Source organism: Drosophila rhopaloa, unplaced genomic scaffold (assembly GCF_018152115.1).
Source record: "Drosophila rhopaloa isolate 14029-0021.01 unplaced genomic scaffold, ASM1815211v1 contig_2, whole genome shotgun sequence".
Taxonomy (NCBI): Eukaryota; Metazoa; Arthropoda; class Insecta; order Diptera; family Drosophilidae; genus Drosophila; species Drosophila rhopaloa.
The window spans coordinates 19,249,082-19,270,730 of record NW_025335083.1 but is presented as its reverse complement, the minus strand read 5'-3'; the positions used below and the strand labels follow the sequence as shown (position 1 = coordinate 19,270,730).

The following is a 21,649-nucleotide window of genomic DNA, read 5'->3' as shown; positions in this document are numbered from 1 at the left end:
AGTTTAAGCTGGTTAATTAGCATAAGCAAGCCAGCTAAGCAGATCGAGTGAGTCAAGCACTATATAGCCTATATAGGTTCGGTTCAGCACTCCCACATATTCCATTTAGTTCCGTGCCGAGCGAAAGTTCACAAAACTCTTGATGAAACAGAATGTATAAAATGAATTTTAATGTTTAATGAAAAGAAACGCCTACTGAGTGAGTGTGTGTGTGTGTGTGCGGGTGTGGTGGGCGTGTAATGTGCGCCCGACACCAAAACAGTTAAATGTGGAAATACAAGAAATTCAAGTGAATATCAAGCGCAGAAATTACGTCAATCAAAAGTCAAAGCACAACTGGCAACTTGGAAGCCACAAATCGTATAGGTTATACCTCTACCAATTTTTTTCCTCTTATTTCTGCAAAGGCGTCTTGGTTATAACAAAATAAAAGAGAGAAAAAAAATTATTGCTGAGCGGTCCAAGCCAAAAATGGACCAGCAGAGCGGCGACTTTTGCCGAGCAAAGTGTGGGCAGCAAAGTTGCCTAACAGCCAGCCGCACTCACACAAAAATCCGGGCCCGCACACACACACACACACTCACTCGCTTTTAGCCAGGTAACTCTGGGCTATACAGGTAACCACTGGGGCTCGCGATCGGCGGCTCCAGCTCCGCACATTCAGTTCGTTTTCAGCGCGCGTGCGGTGCGGTTCTCTGCCAAGTGGGCTTCTCTTTTTGTGGACAGTGTCTTAAGTGTTTGAGCTCCACCACTGAATAATCTTAGCGGAGATCATTGCCTTATTTGCCTAGGCGGGGAATCTAACATCCATCGTCTAATTGCAGTGAAAGTTGCCGGGCTTTTTTGATCAATTTTACCCTGTGAAAATTCCGAAAAACCAAACGCGCGCAAACCAATCAAAAAGTGTTTAAAAGAAAAGCGTTAAATATTGTTAAGTATAACAATAAGTACAAAATATTCCAGTGTCTGTGAGTTTGCCAAAGTCGTCGCGCAGCGTGTGTGTGTGTGTGTCTTTCTGCGCTTTTGACGGCAAATCGCTTTTGGCAGCTGCTTTGGCAGCAGCCAAGTAAGAAACAAGGCTTTTTTGCTGGCGTCGCTCTTCGTTGGCAGCTGTTGGCAGTATGAACTGATTTTGGCCGAAAGTTGATGAATAAAATGGTGAGCACATTTTTTTCCAATTCTACAAAGTGCAAATTTTAAGTAGCATATAAAACATTTTTATTATAATACAAATTTAATGGAGTTTGAGACGGAACAAGCTGAGTGCTAATCACAGCCAAAAGCTAAATCATTTTACAAAAGACAAATTCCAAAAAAAAATTCTACTGAAGTGATATTTAAAACAATTATAAGCAGCTAAAAAAATACATTTAATAGCATTAATCAAATTAATATCCAGAAAATTACAAGGATCTTTTTTTAATTGACTTGCTTTTAGTAAGACGAGTTTATAACTTGTGATTATTTGAGTCCAGATTTTAGCAAAATTATTTCCTTTCATTATTAAGAGTGAACAAAAAAAAAAAAGATTATTATTGTGATTACCAATAGCAAGTATTTAAATTTCTTTATATTTAATTTTTGTGAATCAAATATTCCTTTTAATAAAACATTTTTCCGTTTACCTCATTAAACAGAAACTTAATTCCCATGACATTTTTTAAAGCTCTAAAAATCACTGAGCATAAAAACCGTTGGCATACAAAATTTACATGACAAATTTCCGTTTTTTCCACCCAAGTGCAGACATAAGCTCAAAACACCAACTGTAAATGTGGCAAAAAATAATAATAACAAACAGACAAAGCATAAAGAAACGTTCACTTTCGTTTGTGCAAAAATCTCAAGCCAAAGTCATTGTAAGATTTGATGAGTTGGAAGACGGAGAAGATGAATACGCAGATGGAAACGGGTCCGAAGACGCCTTGTCACTGACTCTTTGGTCAGGGCCTCTTCGCTAATGCTGTTTATTTTCTCTGCATCTCATTTTGGAAATAACGAAACCGAAACGCAAATAGAAAATATGACAAATAATTACTTCAAATACTCGCTTGACACACTTTTTGTGGGCGCAAAGAAAGAGTTTGTCAAGCAATCGCAAGTGGTTCAAGACAAAGTTCAAGACAAAGCTGAGGTCAAAAAAACACATTTCTTGTGATTGTGTAGTTTTGGGGGATTAGACAGGCGAAATTTGTGTATATTTGGGTTTATTGGTGAAGCTTTGAGATCTCTGTCTGTGTTTTTTTTTGGTCAGATGCAAAACACAAGTGATGCTACCGGCGCCTTCTCATTTGTCAGCCAGTTTCGACTTGAACTAGCTGCCAGTCATTTGTAAGCCATTGTCTTTGCCTCGTCGTGGGTTGTGGTACTTTGGTTCGGGCTGTTTTTCCCCAACAGTTCGTGGCTCATCTTATCCCATCTCACCGACCGACCGACTGACTGACTATTTTCAAGTTGTTTAGCTGTTTATACTGATGCGTTTGCCGCTTGTTTGTTGTCTTCGCGGCAAAAGGTGCAAAACTTTCACTTTATGTATTATTGTTTTGCGTGCGAGCTGCTGCGTTTGTCTGCCGGGAGAAATTACAATAATAATGCCTATAAATTATGAGCCAAAGCGCTTGAGTCAGTCTGCGTGGGCGAAAGAAATTGCCGCAATTAAATGAGTCAAGGGACCCAACAAAAAAGTGAATGCTTCGCTTTGCGATTCTTCTGCAAAGATAAATGGTGTAAGATATAAAGCGACATATCTTTCATATTTTGCACAAGAGAAATTTCAATTATGTTTACTGTTGCTAAATCCATGAGCCAAATCGAATGACTTAAAGCACGAACTACAGATTTTTTGGTATTTGCAAAATTCACGAGCAAAATCAAACGACTTAGGGCACGAATTTGATAATTTTAATGTATAAAAATTAATAAGTGAAGTCAAAGAACTTAAAATTTAAGTACATTTTTAAAGACCAAACTACAATTTTCCATGATTTATGCAAATTTTTAACAATCGAATCAAAAGACTTGGAAACCAAACTTGTTTCGGTCGATAATGAGATCAACACTATTATTTTTATAAAAGCTGTCAACGATAAATTGCATTGCGAAGACAAAAGACTGTAGACACAAACTTGACGTTGGCAAATGAAGCCTTTATTGAATGCAAATAAAGCCCAAGTTTTATTATTGCCTAATGACTAGAGAAACTCGTGGGAAAGAGATTTTAGCTACTTTCGTTGCACGTTAAAGAAACTGGCGAAATCGGGAGATCGATTCCATAGATTTTCGAGTAATTCGTAAGTCATGTTGTGCGTCTTCAGTGCCATCAGCCTGCAGACAGATTTATTATGGGCAAATTCCAAAGACTGGTCGCGATTTGGATGCTCTTTTGGCGCTTGAAGACTGTGACTCAGTTGACTCGACTAGTTTGCAGCACCCCACACAGTCTGTTGAACCGCCGCTCAAGGTCTTTTCCCAGCCAACAACGGCGGAGCCGCGTTTCAAAGCCACAAGATTCTAATTAATTTCTCGCTCGCGAATCTTTTTGCATTGATCTCTTCTGACTGCCGCAAAAAGCCAAAAAGAGCCATAGTGTGTGGGCACCCCATACAAATAAACCCAATCGATGAACAGAGATGAAGACGAAACCGAGACCAAAGCGGAGCAATCGGTGCGTCAGTGCCAACCTGTGCCGTCTTGGCCCGTCTAACATCATTAGTTTCGGCCGTTTGGAGGCTTTTTTGATGCCTCCGTGGGCGATGATCGACCCACGCTCCATGACACAATCGATCCGCCAAGGCCCGACCATGTGGTCCACGGACTTGGGAGCCGTGCACTTGTTATGCGTTTTCGATTTCCATTCCGTGATGGGCAACCCACTTTCACCAGAACTCGGTTTCGTTTTCATTCCCATATACGACCGCACTTCTTCGGGATGACCCAAAAAAAAAGTGAAGCATCTCCGCCGAAAAAACCGAAAACCGAAAACACAAGAAATACTTCGAGAAATAAAGCGAAAGTAAAACAGCGACCAGTTTTTGTGTTTTTTTGTGGCTGCAGGGCTGCTGCAGTTATAAGAGCGGTTCGAACTCCGATTCGCAGTAACTCAAAATGATGTCATGCTGCGAGTTGCCAAAAAGGAAAAAACTCAACCAGACTTCAGCATTTTTTTTCTTTTTTTGGCGGACCCAAATTTCGGCTGTATCTGTATCAATAAAATGGCTTCGTCTCGTGCAGAATGGAGACCGTGCAACAAATTCAAAAGTAACCGGACGACTTGAGCCCAGCCCAAGTTAAGTTCACATTCAGTTCAACTTTCAGCTTCCACGCCAACACTCCATTGCAGTGGTTTTTTTTAGTTTTTTTGCCGTCGTGGTTTATGCCGCTCAAGACCCTGATCGCTGCATATAACTAGCTGTAATGCCGTTTATTTATTTCATTTCAAAAATCCCTGTCAACGGCACAGCTCCAAGCTTCGGTTGCAGTTGCAGTTACCTTAGCCTCGAGTTAAGCCTTTAAATTTATGACTCATATTAGTTGCTGCCGCCGACGACGTCGCGAAAAAAACCAACACGGAAACTTTTTAAACTGCAATTTGCAACAATTTTTGCAGCAACTGTAAAGCGGACTTAGCCAAAAAACAAAACAAAAACCCAGCCATCAAGAAGGCGAGGTTGCTGGGGCGCAGCGAATTTTTATTACACTCACCGAATATGTAAAAAAAATGTTTTGAGTTGTAAAATAAATAAAAAAAATAAATCAGCGACTAGAAAATGTCTAACTCCAATTTAAAAATCAAAGTTTCGTAAAAAATTATGATCTAAGAAACGAACAACGATTTTTTTCCAAGCACTTAAATATTTTATCTCACCACCCACCAGTATCTCATCGAAACTTCTATCAAAATGCAAATTTATTAAGCTATAAAAAACGAGTGTTAGCTCATCAACATTTCCAAAAGTGGAAAGAAATAATTTCGGAGATATTAAAAAAATATTACAAATTGAAGGCAGCTTAAATTATCTGTATATTCTTTCCTTCATAGCTAGACTCCACTTGCAAAAAGAGTATTAAGAAGGCCTGCATGCGAAAAAACAAAGGCATCAGCCCGATCTCAAGTTGTGCGGCCAATTAACGGAATGTCTGCTCCGATATCGCTACCGTAATTTAACTTTCAAATGCAGCCCGCAAGAGCAGTTAAAACGGAAAACCCGTTGCAGGCCGCTAACTATACATACTCGTATGTCCCCATATCAGGGCACTTTAAGCCGCCAGGAGTGGGAGCAACATGGTCTGGAGTAGAGCGCCCTGTCACTGGGCTATCGGGCTGGCTAATAACTTCATTTAAATTAATCTGGCCACAAGAGGCACATGGGGAACAAGGAGAGCGACAATTTAAAATTCAATTACCGGTGCATTTGAAACTGCCACCGCAGGCGAGCACAGAGCCATAAACATTTCCCCTGCCTTCGCCAGAAGAGGTGACTTTTCGCCGCACATTGATGCATCCTGTCATTGTCATAGTGCCAGCTCATATCCTGTGGATCGCCGCCGCGCCGGCAGTAAATTGCAAAAACCGCACATGCTAATCAACATGGGCAACCGCAATTATTAAATTACATTTGCGCGGCCTAATCAAATTGGCAAGGGGTCTCTGAAGTCACTCTAGGCGCTGTCTTGGTGTCTTGGTGCCTTGGTAAATGATATGATATGGTCAACAGTAGCCACTGCTAATTTAGCTTGACAGTCGGTTCTCGTCCGCTAAAAGGGGCGGAACTATCGGTATTTGATTCGTCTCCGGAACGAGGAGGCTGGATGATTGTCGGTGCAAAGGAAGCATTAAGCAAGTGTGGACAATTTTATGGCAACACGGTGATGATCAGATTCAGGAAAAAACAGCCTAGCCTAATTTATAGAGTTGTAATTCCTTCTATTTTCCTCTGTTCGATGTGTCTCTTTTTTTCTAACGATTCTTATATGGGTTACTACACATTTTAAATTGATATTTATCTTACTGGTTTACTACCAATAAAGTCTTTTATTAACTGAATTTATGGCCTTTTTCTATTTTATTAGACTCCAGAGACATCATTTAATTTCTTTGCTTTTAGTAATAAGCAATTTTAATATTTTAAATAAATTTCTGAAGCCCAAATTGTATGAAATATATGACTTAGGTGCGATTTGCATCCCGGATATCTCACCGCTCCACAATTTCACCATCAATTTCCATCCACAGCGCTGTCGGTTATGGCCAAAAGCCATGACTCAACGCCGCGAAGGTCGACAACTGGCGACACTTTGGATCTGGTGTGAGTCTCGCACCGACAGGGAACATATTTGGCTTTGATGGTGCGTGGGCTTTACAACTCAGTTGGCTTGATTAAAATGTAGTGTGGCCAACGCCAATTGGCTTATTACCCATGAGCCGGGCTAAGACGGGCCCGGTTTGCATGCGATTCTAACAAGCGAGCTGGCTGGGCTGGCTGGCAACAAACATCGCGCAGAGGCGTTTTGAAATGACCGTGGGCGGGGACATGGGAGGCCTTCAACTGCGTCGACTTCTGAGTCCCACACACAAAGAGCTTTTGTAATTAAAAGCTGAGCTGTTTTCACACTCAAATGGTGCGTTGATTGATATTCCCGGCTAATTGCCACAGGCTTGGCTCCAACTTCTTCCGAGTCTCGGTCTCGGGCTTGCCGTGGACCTTCCCCAGGCACTTCCTTAATGGTCACTTACACCTAATGTCAAGTTCAAGTGGCGGCCCTTGGTTGAAAAATAAGAAAAAAAACCCGTGTACAATGAGGCATTTGATTGATGTGCGCCCCTCTTGCCGGTCATAATCGTCTTGAGGATGATGTAGATGGTGCGTCAGCAAGAAAAGCGAGGTAGTTCTTTGACTTCTTCAAGTTCTAGGCAATAGAAGAGGATTAGGACCGTGGAAAGTACGTGACAAAAGCCTCCGGCTGTGATCCTCCTCACTCTGCCAGAAGTAGAAGAGCAGCAGTCAAGTTCGTGGCCTGAGTCTTTCGTTTGGCCGACTGCAGCTAATTGGTGAGCAAAACAGCGAACAAGAGCAATAATGTACCGCAGACAACAAATAACAACGTGTAATGAACGCAGCTTACAGTTTTTTCCAGCGATTTTTTCTCTTATTTTCCTCTCCATTCCGACGTACATGAATGAAAACTAAAGTAAATTGGCCCCCAGTCGTCGGAGTCATCGTCGTCGTTGTTGTCGGTTCGGGACATGAACATCAAGGTGGTCGTGGCCGCTGTCGACTTCAGACAAAATGCAACTACAGAACGCGAAAAAAAGGAGAAATATATATATATATATATATAGTATAAATGCGGTTATATGTATACAGACAATAAATTGTTAAATAGCCGCAGACCCCGATCCCTGCAACGCAGAATGGGACGGGGCACGGCTTAAAAATTTATGCCATTTTAAAGCGAGAAATGAAACACGCCCCAAGTGCATTACAATAAATTATAGAAATATGAGCATGGCAAAAAGCTCAGCAAACACAAAAAAAATCCAAGGCAGAAACGGAAACGGAGAAGCGGGTCCCTCTTTTGGGGCATGATCTCCGCCATCTCTATTATAAAGCAATTAATGCCATGGCCGGCGTCATTTTGCTTATTTTAATAATTCATAAAAGCGAGAAATGAGAAATGAGCGCATAATTAGGACACCCGGGTGGCCCTGCATCCTTTTCGACAACCCCCTTGCAACATTGGCACGACTTTGGACAGGGCTCATTAAAAACTTACTGCTAAAAATAGCAGCAAACATTTGTGCTGGCTGAGCTGCTGTTGTCCTGCGCCATCCTCACATATTTTCATATTAATTATCGTGGCCACTTGTACAGCTGTCCGACTGCCGCAAAATGTGTGTGCAACCTGCTCCACTCGAATCCGCAGCAACTCCGGCTCTAAGTATTCGTATTCTCCAGGGGCAGATGCAAAGCACGATGCGATGCGATGCCCCTGTGCAGATTTCGCCGATTGTCCGCCATTGACTTTTAGCGATAATTAACACCTAGGTACTAAACCAAATTGCAACCGCTGGCTGTCTGCCAGATGCGACAAAAAAGTGGCCAACTCGAAAGGAACTACTACTCCTTGTAGATGTTTTTATGGCTGCCTCCTTACATTTATTTTATTGCAGGCAGGCAAACTGGACCTTTGCTTATTGATTTGCATTTTTACAAGACTTCTTGTTCGCGGCACTGTTGTCGCTTTTTATGTCTAGATTTAGTTATTTTCGTATATTTAAATCGCTTGTAGTTGGGATGCTTCAAGGTCCCCCATGTAACTAGCCACTGGATCAGAAGTACATGCGGCGATAATTTAAACAGGAATGCTGCGACCAGGATTAGTTGGAAATATCTCTTTGAAGTAGAGTCATAAATTAAAGTCAACTAAATAAATCAAGATGAGGTGGGGATAAGGCGTCAAGAAAGCTTCGATTGCAATACAAAGTTGCATTTCATTGCGGGGAGCGAATATATAATGGGATAAGACACCACAGCTCTGCAAACTCACTTCTAATGAAATTGTGGTCTGGTGAGGTTTTGTCTTCAAGGAAATATATGACTGTTATTTTATTTTACAATAAGCTTAAGACTTGTTCCGGAAGTTTGAGGCTTGAGTTTGCTAATGATTTGGAGATGACACGATTTTCCCATTTTTTTTCTAGCAAAATCATTCGCCTTAAAGATCTTGTTCTTGTCCCACTTTATTATAAGCTTTTCAACCGCTTTCAGAGTCGCAAAAATAGCAGTTACAAACCGCTCTTTAAAAAAAAACCTAGTCAGATGCCAAATTTGGCTAAATTGGCAACACTGAATGGCAGCTACCGACCTGTCCGACCATTTACAATTACCATCGACCATCGACCATCCTCGGCTCATCCGTCGCGGCATTCCGATTGCGATTCCAGTCACATAGTCGCACATCTCCGCCTGACTCACGCTGGGCCATTGTGGCTCGACTTTGGCCCTTTTGGTCAAGAGCGTTGGGGCCAAATTGTGCTGCGTTAAATTCAATCAATGCATCAAATCCACATGCACATCCACTCCATCGCCCACGCGTCCCCTGACAAAAAGTCGGAGGAGGAAGAGCAGCGGCCTCCAGTGGAAATCGCCAATGGACATGGCTTTTGGAGTTGGCCCGCGTTGCAGGAACTGGCGGGCGAATCAAAAAATTATGCAGAGCACATACCGCACACGCACACACATGGGGCTATTATACAATAGGCAAACACAACCACATCGGATCCAAAACCAAAGCGGCAATTGCATAAAACTCTTTTTACGATGCGTGGTTGTCGTCTTTGTCAGTGGTAAACCCAAAGAAACCATCCACATTCGATGGTGATGGCTGCAGAGACAGAAATTTCGGGTTACTTCTGGTTTGACAGAAATATCTAGAAATCTATTAGTATAGATCCCTGAATAGTCTTAGGAATACATTGTGATACATATGCTCAAACATATGGCTTAAGAAATATGAAAATGTCACTTGACTTCTAATTTTTGAGATGTTTTGGAATAGAGTCCATATAACATCAATGAGTTCTAAAATTTAGGAATAAAATCTACATAGATTATGGATTTAAGAAATAAAATATTATTTAAAGAAGAATGTTAGCTTCATTATTACCTGCTTATAACACCCTGGTTATATGGATACTTGAAGCTGATTATATCCAATCAAATATATATTTTTTTTTCTGTGCATAGAGATGGCGACGCCGGGTCCGGGCACGTACGCATTGCCAGCGGCAACTAATGCCCAAGTATATATAGTTGTTGTGGCTGTTGTGGTGTTCCTCCTGTTGTTTATTGAAGTGCGCGACTGCGCGTTATGTTTTCCCCCTTTTGTTGTTGCTTTGGGGCGCATTCGCAATTTACAACACAAATAAACACGGCCAAGAAGTGGCAGAAGCAGCCGAAGTGGCAAGACGGCAACACCAGCCAAGGTTTACTTCCGCCGGATAGCTACGTAAAAATCATATAAATTAGAATTGTAAGAAACCGAACTTGGAGTGGAGAGCCAAAAAAGAAAAATAACCAGGGAAAACCTGCTATACGCACCTCATCCCCTTCTTTGTTGGGTTCTTGAATTTACAAATATCTCGGTATTTCCGTTAGCCGTTGCCCTTTTATGATTGATTGTTTTGCAGCGGATCCCAGACACGGCTTAATCATCATTACGTAACCTCCAGAAATGAAGAAAAGGGTGTCCAAGGCAGTTAGTCAAATCATCGAAGCGTCCAAAAGGTCACCACCACCACTTGTAATTAGAGTTGACTCTGTGCCGCTCTTGCATTGAATTAAATCGACTGCAATTTACCTTTCTAATGGCCAGCTCCATTTATGGCCGCACGGGGTTTTGTGGACTGTACTCCCCAGATCGTGTGTGTCCATTTATGGCCTGGCCAGCCCAACTCCTCCTCCACTTCTCCAGCTCCATCTTGGCCAGACTCTTTCACCCGGCGTAGGCGAAAATTGTGCAGTTTGGAAAGCTGTCGAAGGCGCCACAGGCTCTGTCGATTGGAGGTCAGGTCTGCATGCCACAAAAACACACAAAAACCCACAAAAACGGGCACATGTGGGCCGAGGTTTTTACACTCCAAGAAAGTGTGTCAGTTAGGAATCAGTGCAGGCATTGTTCAACCCCTGAAAGAGTAATTGGAAATGGGAATAAATTACAGGCTATCTGAATTTTTATGGCTTGCATTTATTCAATTTGTATAATAGCTTTGCCGTAGCATTGCAATAAGTGCAATACAAGTTTGCAATTTAATATTATGAAAATACTTCTTGATTATCAATTGGGTTGCATAAGCAATATAGCTTCCTTGGCTGGGAAATTGATTTTATTACAATGTATGAAATACTAACCAAAACGTAGTCAAAAATAGTTGAACGAATTATTTATTTTTATTAATCTGAGGCAATATTTCTTTTGTGTAACCGATTGATTCGTGAAGAAAATAACCTAGTTTATTTATGTCAAATATTTTTTTCACCAATAGCAAAGACAGTTTAAAGACCTTTCCTTTAATATAAAGGCCACGTCCTCGACATATTCTTAAACCAATATTTGCCACAGTGTGGGCCACAATTTACGGTGGACTGGACATTTACGAGGCTCGGCTTAGACACATTGTGCTGCAAATTGTGGCCGCAGCCCAGAATTCCCAGTCGGAGGCCAGCTTTTTCAATTAAAAACTGGAAATAAATTGCGACCGCAGCGGCGTAAAGAAATATTGACATTTATGTTTAGCGAGGGCCCCCGAAGGTTGCTTTGCCAATAATGTGGCACAGAGATTCGTAGACTATAAAAAGCCTAATTAACACCTCTCCCCATCCCAACCCCGATCCTCGGCGTTCGGGGTAAGCCCTTGAAGGTGCATTAAAGGGCTGCCACCAGATCGGTGGGTTAGCGGCTAATTTCTGGGTTAAATATGGCAGGGGAGAGGGTGGTAGCAAAAAGAACAGCGTCATGACCGGCAATGAAAGCGAAATTTCAGAGTCCGCCGAAAGCGGAGTCCCAGACTAGGAGGAGGACTTGGGAAACAAAAAATAAAAGAGAAAAAACAGAAAAAACATGCGTCGCCCGGAGTCGACATTCTTTTTAACAAGTTGCCCGCAGAGACCAGAAAAGGGCCTAGAGCTGCAGTTGGAGCCAGTCAAAGTCAAGTTAAATACGCCCGCCGTGCGTCGTCGTCGGGAATGGGGGACTGGTCTTTTTGGCATGTCCGCTGGGCTCTCTGGTTCTGTGCTTCTCTGGTCCTGTGGCCAAGAGACCAGGGCCAAGAAATATCAGAAGATCAAAGGCATTTTAACAGCCAGCGTCCAACGCAAACAATCAACACGGCCGAAAGACAGAAGACTGGACGAAGAGGAGGGTCAACGGCAACGTGCCGGCTTAAGGCCCAAAACCTGTGCACTTAGTTGGAGGACACGTACAGGATAAATTAGCAAATATTTGTTTTTTTTTTTTTTTTTTTTGCCTTGCAGATGTTTGCCTTGGTTGGGGATTTTATTTCTTATTTAAGCAAAAATTGCATTTAAATTGTTTCGTGCTTGGCAAAAGGTCGATAATGCAACCTTGACATTTCCAGCCGATCATCGATGGCCATTTCTCTCTTGGGCAGCAAATAGAGTCCGCCAATGAGGCCATCGATAATGTCTCAATTATGTCAATGCGACACCAGCACCGACTTCCCCTCCGTTTAGGTGCCATCTCTTAACAAATCGAAGCGTATCGACTTGATCTCATTGGGTGCATAAACAAAACAGGCCAGCAGCACACCATAAACAAGGGGGCTAGCAAAAAAAAAAAAAAACTAAAACGAAAGACTAAAAAACAATACATCAGACATACGGTGCGTAGTGGCTGTAGCTACTACAAATAAGTCGGCGTCTCCAGTTCAGTTGCCCCATTGTGTTGGCACTAGGCAATAAAGAGATTTAGTGGCTCGTACCTGGTGGCTATCCAGACATCCAGTATTGCAGCCTCCTGCTGCTGCAGCTCCTTCTGAATTCCTCGGATGTCCTTCTCAGCGGTCAATGCTTCCCACTGGCCACCGCCTGATTTGCATGCTTAACCTTTAAGCTCGTGCGGCATATTAATCTTATCAGAAACTTGTCAACAGTCAGCTAAAGTCAATCCGATCGAGCCGCTTCCCTGCTGACAAGAAATATACATTGTTCTCGGGTATCCCTTGTAATGTCTCACTCGCCTGGTCGCATATATATCAATATACAATTGAATTGAAAGGTTTAAGATCTGGGAAATAGGGAGATACCGTGGAGATTTTGTGGAAACGGTTAGGGCTTTTTTTTGTCATCAAAGCAGGTAATTAAATGTCTTTTTAACTAGAATTCACATGCTGACGAGAAATCTAGTAAAATTATATTTACCTTGTAGCATATTTCTTAGAAATCGGGAAAGCGGGCATGGTGTACAGACTCTTTTTGTAGGTTTTAAACTTAAACTGTAGCATAGTCATGTTGTATAGTCATATAATTTTCTGTTCGTATTAAAATTTTTTTTTGCATATTTTTGATTACTAACAATCAAGGCTCAAACTAATTTCAAAATAAGTATAAAATAAAAAAGCCATAAATTTGAAGAATTTATAGTTGGTTATTGTTACCCTGTCATAGGATGATCTCTGCCTGAAATCTTAGAAACCGACCTTCAAGCAAAAACTAAGCTCAACAGAAAATTCCCAAGAAAGATACACAAACCCCTGCGGATTCCTTGGACCGTTCTCTAATGATTTCCTGCTTAGGATACTGGGGCTCACCCATAAACCCAAATATGCTGCTGCTTCCCAAGAGCTGTCCCCCTGCCAATGATTAATGGGCCGATCCTTGGTCGTCGATGCGGCGAGAATTATGTATTTGGGTTAATGTTACACCGCAACAGCGCCCGGCATTGCTTTAATTTCGTTTTAACACAAAAATTGCCAAGTACCAGTATTTATTTGATGTGCGCAATGCAACGATCGGAGCTGCGACTTGGACGGCAATTTCCTTCCGTCGTGGAGTTGCGCATCTTGATCGCCGGGTTCTCAGGCCGTGGCCAGAAAACTGGAATCCCAGAGAGCCGATGCCAGTGCTGCTGGCTATTTCAAAATCTAACTGTTAACTGCAAAAGTTGAACGTACTGGCAGCATGCAACATGCAACGGCTGCACCCACGGCAGCAGCAATAATACACTGAAGAAATTGTTTACATTATCATGTAATCTATTTCTTATTATGGAAAAAGTTGAACAGAAAATTAATAAAAAAATATTTTGAGATGCTTTAGTAATTACTAGTTAAAGATTTTAAAATATATTTACAAATGGGTCTTAATAATAAAAAAAATTTGGTTTTCTCTGACTGACGAACATTTTTTTTTAAAAACGTAAACGAAATTGTATAATTCTTTTAACCCCCTAGAAGCTTTGTAATTACATATTCTTTTAAACATTGAGACAATTTACTGAATCTAATCAAATTTTTGAGATGTTGAAATAAGTTAGATCAAGTTTGGGGAATCCCTTTATTTTCTCGGTGCATGCAACTGCAACAGAGCGGCCAGCGAAACGAGTTGAAAGCAGTTTTCCCTGTTTGCCAGCCAGCTCTTGAAAGTGGTTTGTTGTCTAACTGCGTTAGTTTCTGCATTAAATTGTGCGCCCAAGCAGCTCCAGCGGGGTTTAATGGCTTTAACTGGAGACCTCGGCTTTTGCCACCGACTTCTGTTCTGTGGGTTCTCAGGCGGCGCTGGATAAATGTCATAGCGGCGGATGCACAGAACACATTTATCATTAATCAAAGACCCATCTGAGTCGTCCAATATGCGGAAACTACTGGCATATAGCTGTACTCTACAAACCACCTGGTGGTCGATCATTTCCGCCGACGAGTTCCTTTATTTTCCTTTATTTTGACACTGGACCAGCAACGGCAATTACTTCTGCCATTCGAAAACCCTCCTCCCGGCCGCCCCTGATTTATGAGTTTTTAATGAGCGGCAACTTTACACGAATTGTTAACAAGTTGGAGTCGGTGAAGTAAAGCGAAAATATCGCAAGTAAGGCGAGCAATCGCACCTTGACATTCGAGTCGTGCGAAATGTCAGATGAAGATGCACCAATGATACGGTCAATGGGCGTTGGAATGCGCAATACCCTAACTGCGGCCTAATATGCCAAGTCACGGATAATGCACTTGACAAAAATAAAGACTTCTTACTATTAACATTTTATAAATTGACCCATTAGTTGTGTCAAAAGTTCATAGTGTCAATTTATTTAAGGCAGGTCCATTTATATAGAGCTTTTAGCGAAACGCACCGATAAAGCAATGAAATTTGGTTTGTAGACACTCACCTGTCATGATGCAAGGAAACAAACTAATTTTAAACGAAATGAAAACCAAAACGGATGGCCGAATTCTTAATGGAACGCGTGAAGGACAAAAAGATGGTGAACAAATGAATTAATGTACTTATTTCGACGTTCCATATTCAACATAAAATGCAAACGCTTTCAAAGTTCTGTCCCGATTTCGGGACTGACTCGATAAGCACTAGCTTTTATCAAGGGTATTCCATCTTCTGCTTCAAGCTGTCTCCATTTTCTGGTTTCTGTTGTCGCTGGTGATTGATTATGCATTTTCATGCGAACTGGTTGCCGCTTCTGCAGTTTGGTGGCATGCGGGCAGGTGAATAAGTGAGTTTATCCCAGCCCAACTCCGCCCTCAGCCTCCTCCTGGCCAGAGCTTGTTGTTGGAGACAGGCCGGCGGCATTGTCTGCTAGGCGAGAAATTATACATGTATGTATACACTGAGCGAAAAGTATAGCAAGCATAAGTAAGAAATTCTGGAATCTTTATGTTCACAATGTTCCCAACTATGCTTTACATCCAAAAACCAAAGGTTATTATATATAAATTAGTAAACCCTCTTCGAAATATATTAAGTTAAAAAACAATATCAATTATAGGTAATTATTACTGTGCACTTAATGCTGTCAGTGACCTTCACATCGAGGCGATGGAAAACCTGCAATTAGAAAAAATGCTAAGCCACAGGATCAGACGCAACTCTCAGGTTCCATTTTGTAGGCGCCGCAAGATTTATGTAGCAAGCTTTTAATAAAAAGGGTTAAGCAGACGACGCACCTTCTTTGCAGCGACATTTTGACATTGAAAAAGTATAATTAATTGATGGGCCCACCGGCAGGGGGGCGTGGCCAGGGGCAGATAAAATCGATTTAAGCGAGATTTATGACAATAACCCACAAGAAAGGGAAAATAAAATCAAAAATGGGGCGCCGCCTGCAATTTGGAAATCAATCAAAGCCCAATTGCCACTCACGCGGCATGCAAATCTAAATTACAAATAAAATACACAAGTAAACACGAAAAATTCCCAACTACTGTCGATTGCATCGATGACGCGTCAGCATCCGGTCGTAATCTTTATGGGTGTGTACACACTACCCCGTCTCCACTTTTCTCAGTTAATGCACAAAATGTTTGCTTTGCGAGAAACCCATTTTTCAAGCTATCAGCATTTATTTTTAATAAAGATGCCATCATTAATTTTGCGTTAGTGTTTGTTTTCGTGTAGAATGTTTTTCGGACGATCGAGCAAAAATGTGTCACTCGCTTCTTTGACTTTGATTTAGTGGCTAGACAGGTTAAAACCAGATGAGATCATCCCCAGCGAGAGAAAGAGACGGCACCAGCGGCAGTGACGTTGATGATACCGTCGACAGCCGCAGCATTAGAGCGAGATGGCAGCAACGGGGATCAAAGCAAGAGTAAGAGCCAGTTTCTCGTTTCGCAGATCGAGATTCAACGAATTTTTCGGCTTTTCAGCCAAGTCTTATAAACCTCAAGTGACCGGCGGCTGTTTGGCCTTCATTCAAAAATTATTTGACATTGTACAAATATTTTGATAAGATCTACGGACATTTATGCGTAGATCTCATGACAGCGGTGCCGTTAGTTGGAGTTAGGTAGAGCTAGATGTTTATGGGAGGCTAAACAATGAGAATTTTTCAATCACTTAAAAATGATATTCCAATTTTTGGACTTTTTTTTTATTCTTCTTCTATATTTTCTTCTTTTATATATTTTTATTTTAAAATTTATATTTTTATTCTTTATTATGACTTTGACATGGAAGATTTCATTGGATATTACCTAAATTTCCTTAAGCTTAAATAATAACTATTTCATACTTGAAATCTTCTACTATGTATCCTTCATAATTTTTTATGTTACATTCCGTTCGTTCCAAAAGCTTCTGGTAAATCCCAATTTATGCTGTTATCGAACTTTACAGTGGGTTATCGGACATTTTTCTTCACTGCTCAATTAAGTGCGACGTATCTGTGCAGTTTTAACAGAGTAGAAAAACCGACAATTACAATTAAAAGCACAAAGAAAGCCATTAAGAGCATCTGAGATTAGTGCGCCTTCGATTGCTGTAGCTCCCGATAATTTGGAAATTTGAAATACGTTCTGCCGCATTGCATTTCGTGATTTCCAATCGCGGGGATAGGAAAACAAGAAACCGCATTTGCCACATTTATCACGCACATATATCAGCTTGTCAGCCAAAGGGAGCTGCCCAGGAAATCCCAGTCAGGGAGTTAACCCAAGAACAAACCCAAACCCACCAAATTACGCTCATTTTGCGGCCACATAAATTTATCGGGCATCACAGAACATAAACATAAGGCCCAGGAAACTGGAGGCCAGCTTTAATTAAGTGATCATGAACATGGGCAAACACAAATCGCCAAAGGCCGGCGGACTTGGATCTGGAAACGGCCAGAACAAGATTAGAAGAGCCTGGCTGCCGAGCTTCAAATGTCGTTAGAACGGAGTACATCTTTGGACCCGGGCCAATTCCCTTTATGGTCAAGTCAGCAAACAAGACGCAAAATCCCGGGACTTCGAGACCAACTTCCTCCTCCTGCAAACTGCAAAGCGCATGTAATTTGGCTCAGAGTGTGTATTTTATTTAAGCGTTTATTAGCTGATAAACCGAAATAGATAAATCGCTGGCTCCAATCCTGGCCTGCCTTTTACCTTTAGCCCGTTGAAGGTTTTATGGCCAGCCGAGGGCGCTGTTTTCCAGTTTCCACTCGCAGATGGATAATGGGAAATATTTTTACACACGTTGAAACATTCACGCCGGCTTAAGAAAGTTGTTTGCCTACGCCCATCTCCAGCTACAGTGGAACCTTTTAGAGTCGAAAAAATTTGTGGAATGCGAAGAATATGGTTTTGGCAAATAGTTAACACAACGTCATTATTTCAAGAACTTGGCACATCGTAAATAATACCTAGCGTCTGACTGTAAAGTATTATTTTAATTCTTTTAACAATATTCAAAAAAATGTCATTAAGAATATCTATTAGATATTATTTCAAAGTTAAATTTTAAGTTAGTCAAACATAGCTGTATATTTTTAGCCTGGAACAGACTAATGCCTTTTTTCCAGACACTTCCGTCTCGAGCTGTCTTATGTCATAATCATGAGAGCGCCCGCCTACCATATAAAGATGCCATCGGACTTCACACAAAATTATTACGTTATCCCAAAAACCCCAAAGCCTGGGGAAACGCAATTTTCTGTCATTCTACCCAATTAACACTGAGTCCAAGCCCGTTTTTACGTTTTTCTCGTTACCAGGCCCAAACTCTAATGAAAATCAGACGCCGACTGAAAACTAAAAACTGAAAGTGGAAAATGAATGCGTGAGAAAATCGCCAACAGGTAGCGAACAATGAATATTGCGGGCATTAAACATTTTCTGTTTCGCTAAAGGTGTTCGGGCATTATTTTTTATGCCGGTCCCGTTGTTGGATAAGTTTTCAGGGAAAGGCAAAGGAAGCGATAAGCCTGAGACCTGGGACTCGAACTCGTGTTTGCGCATAAATTTCAAGTGTCATTTACCCGTCTTGGCATTTGTCTTTTGTTTCTCCTTTATTGTTATTATTTGGCACCTGTCCGAGATGACCAGGCCAATTGTGTTTTGTTTGTGCGTGCTCAACATTTTTAAGTTAATTATTTTTATTTGTTTTTCGGCCTGAGACGAAAAGCGTCTTACGTATCCATAAGTGGCTATTCTCCCGGGTGGCCTTAATTGTATTTATTATACCCGTTACTCGTAGAGTAAAAGGGTATATTGTATTCGTGCAAAAGTATGTAACAGCTAGAAGGAAGCGTTTCCGACCCTATAAAGTATATATATTCTTGATCAGGATCACTAGCCGAGTCGAACTAGCCATGTCCGTCTGTCCGTCTGTCTGTCCGTCTGTCCGTCTGTCCGTCTGTCCGTCTGTCTGTCCGTATGAACGCTGAGATCTCGGAAACTATAAAAGCTAGAAGATTGGCATTTTGCATGTAGATTTTAGAAGTTCCTACGCAGCGCAAGTTTGTTTCAAAAAGGTGCCACGCCCCCTTTAACGCCCACAATCGCTAATATACGATTTTAAAAATTTAAATATTTCGGAAAAATAAAAATGCAGTTTTATTATGTTTATCAATACCTATCGAAATGTAGAAGAAATTTTTCAAATCGGACCATTCGTTAAAAAGTTATGCGTGATCAAAGTTTCTATCTCCATCTCCCTCGCACTCCCTTTACCTGAGTAACGGGTATCTGATAGTCGGGGCACCCGACTATAGCGTTCTCTCTTGTTTTTTCTTATTTAACATGCCTTTAATTGATTTTTCAATTTTTAATGTGTGATTTTTTCTCTTTGTTCTCTTTGCAGCAAAAATGAAAATATTTTTGCCACTAGTCACGTGGATAGTGCTACTACTCTCGAGTGCAGTAAGTACCCCATAAACATTATTCTTTATTAAGCTAATTAGTGTTAAGTTGACGGGGCCAAACCTGAATATCGATGGGATTAGATCAGAGGTTGCCATTGGCAGTTAGCGCAGGGGTCAAAATTAATTTATGGGTTCTCGAAAGGCACAAACAAAGAGCCTTTCACGCCCCACCGCTGAAAAGAAGAGAAATATGATTAAATTTACGAGCTGCCACCTCATTATGAAACAAATTTCTGAACAAATACACCCGAAAAGATCCAAGAAGTGAAAGAACCCCAATGGTTAACAAATGTTCGTTTGAAAAGAAATAATACAGAATCGGAAAGCGAAGAGAGGGAACAAATTATAACGATGGATGGAACCTTTGATGACCTAACGGTATCTGGCCGGGTCTCATGCAAATGAGCCATAAAAAGAAATTACTGCAAAATGACTCGGGCATAGGTATAACATATTTATTAAAACTAACAGCTAGCTGTGAAATCTGCTGGAGAGTGAGAGGAAATGGGTAAATAATTTGGCAGCCGGGAAGAATTCTAAACCAAACCAAACAGAAAAACAGGGCTAGAGAGTGACTAGTAATGATAGGGCCAACGGAAGAGCAGAATCACCCCGGTCAACGACTGGCCGAGGAACCGAACCAAAGCTCACCGAGCCAATCGATGGAAGAAAGCCAAGAAAACGTAATGAATAAAAATAGCCGCATTAGCTGTAAAAACGCTTTGATAGTCATCGATTTATGCAGTCGGCGAGAGAGGGGAATGAAGGGTGTCCGGTGTTTAAGAAATTGGCCAAGAGAGTTCTCTAAGCCGAAAGCCAAGTTCATTGACTCCTCTCTCCCGTTTGTGGTTTTCTTTGCGACACTCTGTCAATGGTTGGTTTCATGTCGGGATTCTTTTATGGATTTGCTTTGTGCGTTGAAACTCGATTTATGCGAGGCAGTCATAATTCATTTGATTAGCTAGATGGGATCATAATTAATTGTGAAATGGTGAACTTTTTTTGCTCCAAACAAAAGACTCAGGCAACGAACTTGATGGTTGACGGATGTTTTGTAGATTTAAAGCCAATATTTGCAAATGGTTGTCGAAAGTTCAGGCAGAATTTAATTAAGTTTACTTTTGTAGCCACTCCTTATATTTAAATAAAAATGCTTAAAGCAAAGATTTTTTTTAAAATAACAAATACTGGTAAAATCAGTAAGAGGTGGAGAATTATAAATAAATATTAGTATTATTAAACAAACTCTCTAAATGAAAAAATTTTAAAAATCAGGTCAATAAAAAAGTAAAACAAAATAAATATAAGTCAACTAAAAAGCTCAGATCGATTTAGTATACCTAGAAGTTTCTTTTAACGAGAAGAAGACAAAATTACCAGGAGTAACTTAGTTTTTGCAAAATAAAGTAGAGTTAATACCCATTGACAGTTATAACGGATATGCACTTGAGCGTTGACGTGCAACGTCGTCATCTGTCTGCCGTTGTCATTGCGCCTGTTAACAAGCTTTGCTACGAAAAATTGCACATTGTAGTCGCTGGCACGCCGCTCAATGTCATGGGAGCTTTCAGCAGCCGCATCATCATCATTATCGTCATCATGAGTAGAGTAGCATCAGTAGCATCAGCATCCACATCGGCTTCGCACATCTTTGCTCGCACGCCTTTAATTGTTGCATCGCCGTTTGTTCCATAGTATTGCTGCCTCAGTTGAGTGCATGTGCTGCTCATTGTGCCGCCTGTCAATTGATAAAAGTCGCAGAGACGGCGGAATCTATTGTTTAGCAAGGCCGTTAGCGTTGCATGGCGTGAAGTGGGCACAAAGCACACACAGCAAAAGCAATTGAAAACCCAAAGCCCCATAGAACTCGGGGGAGCCCATGCGGGTGCTACTCCTCGTCTTCCTCTCGATAAGAATCTGCCTAAAACAATTCGCGGCTAAACTTGAACTTGACAGCCAGTGCCTCATGTTCACACCTTCCACAGCGGGGTCGTAGACCAATTTAAGCCGCTTTTTTATGGCCTTCCTACCTCATTAGGCGCCCACAACAAAAATCTAAGAAAATTGGACATAAATAAGGAAACATGGAAAACTTTTAGGGGTTCTTGCTGGGACTTCTTCTTTATTGAGAAACTACCTTCAGAAATGAATTAAGGGCATAAAAAAGGTGTAGTATTTTGTGTGATAATAAGGAAATAAGATATGCCCTAACAATCAACCCATAAACAAGGCTTAAATAATCTGCAAATTGTGTCTATTTAATGAAAATGAAAAA

The 21,649-nt window shown here is 41.2% G+C and overlaps 1 protein-coding gene across 25 annotated transcripts in view; it reads left to right on the top strand.

Moving 5' to 3' along the window:
* Positions 1–21,649, top strand: part of LOC108040944 — a 131,206-nt gene that overhangs the window by 16,097 nt on the left and 93,460 nt on the right. For 23 of the 25 annotated variants that reach the window (XM_044459854.1, XM_044459853.1, XM_044459847.1 and 20 more), the window contains exons 2-3: positions 825–1,158; positions 19,314–19,372. In XM_044459854.1, the coding sequence (XP_044315789.1) occupies positions 19,319–19,372 (54 nt within the window). In that variant the 5' untranslated portion in view covers positions 825–1,158; positions 19,314–19,318. Of the gene's footprint in view, positions 1–683; positions 1,159–19,313; positions 19,373–21,649 lie in introns of those variants that run through there. The other 2 variants (XM_044459856.1, XM_044459840.1) reach the window with 2 other exon arrangements.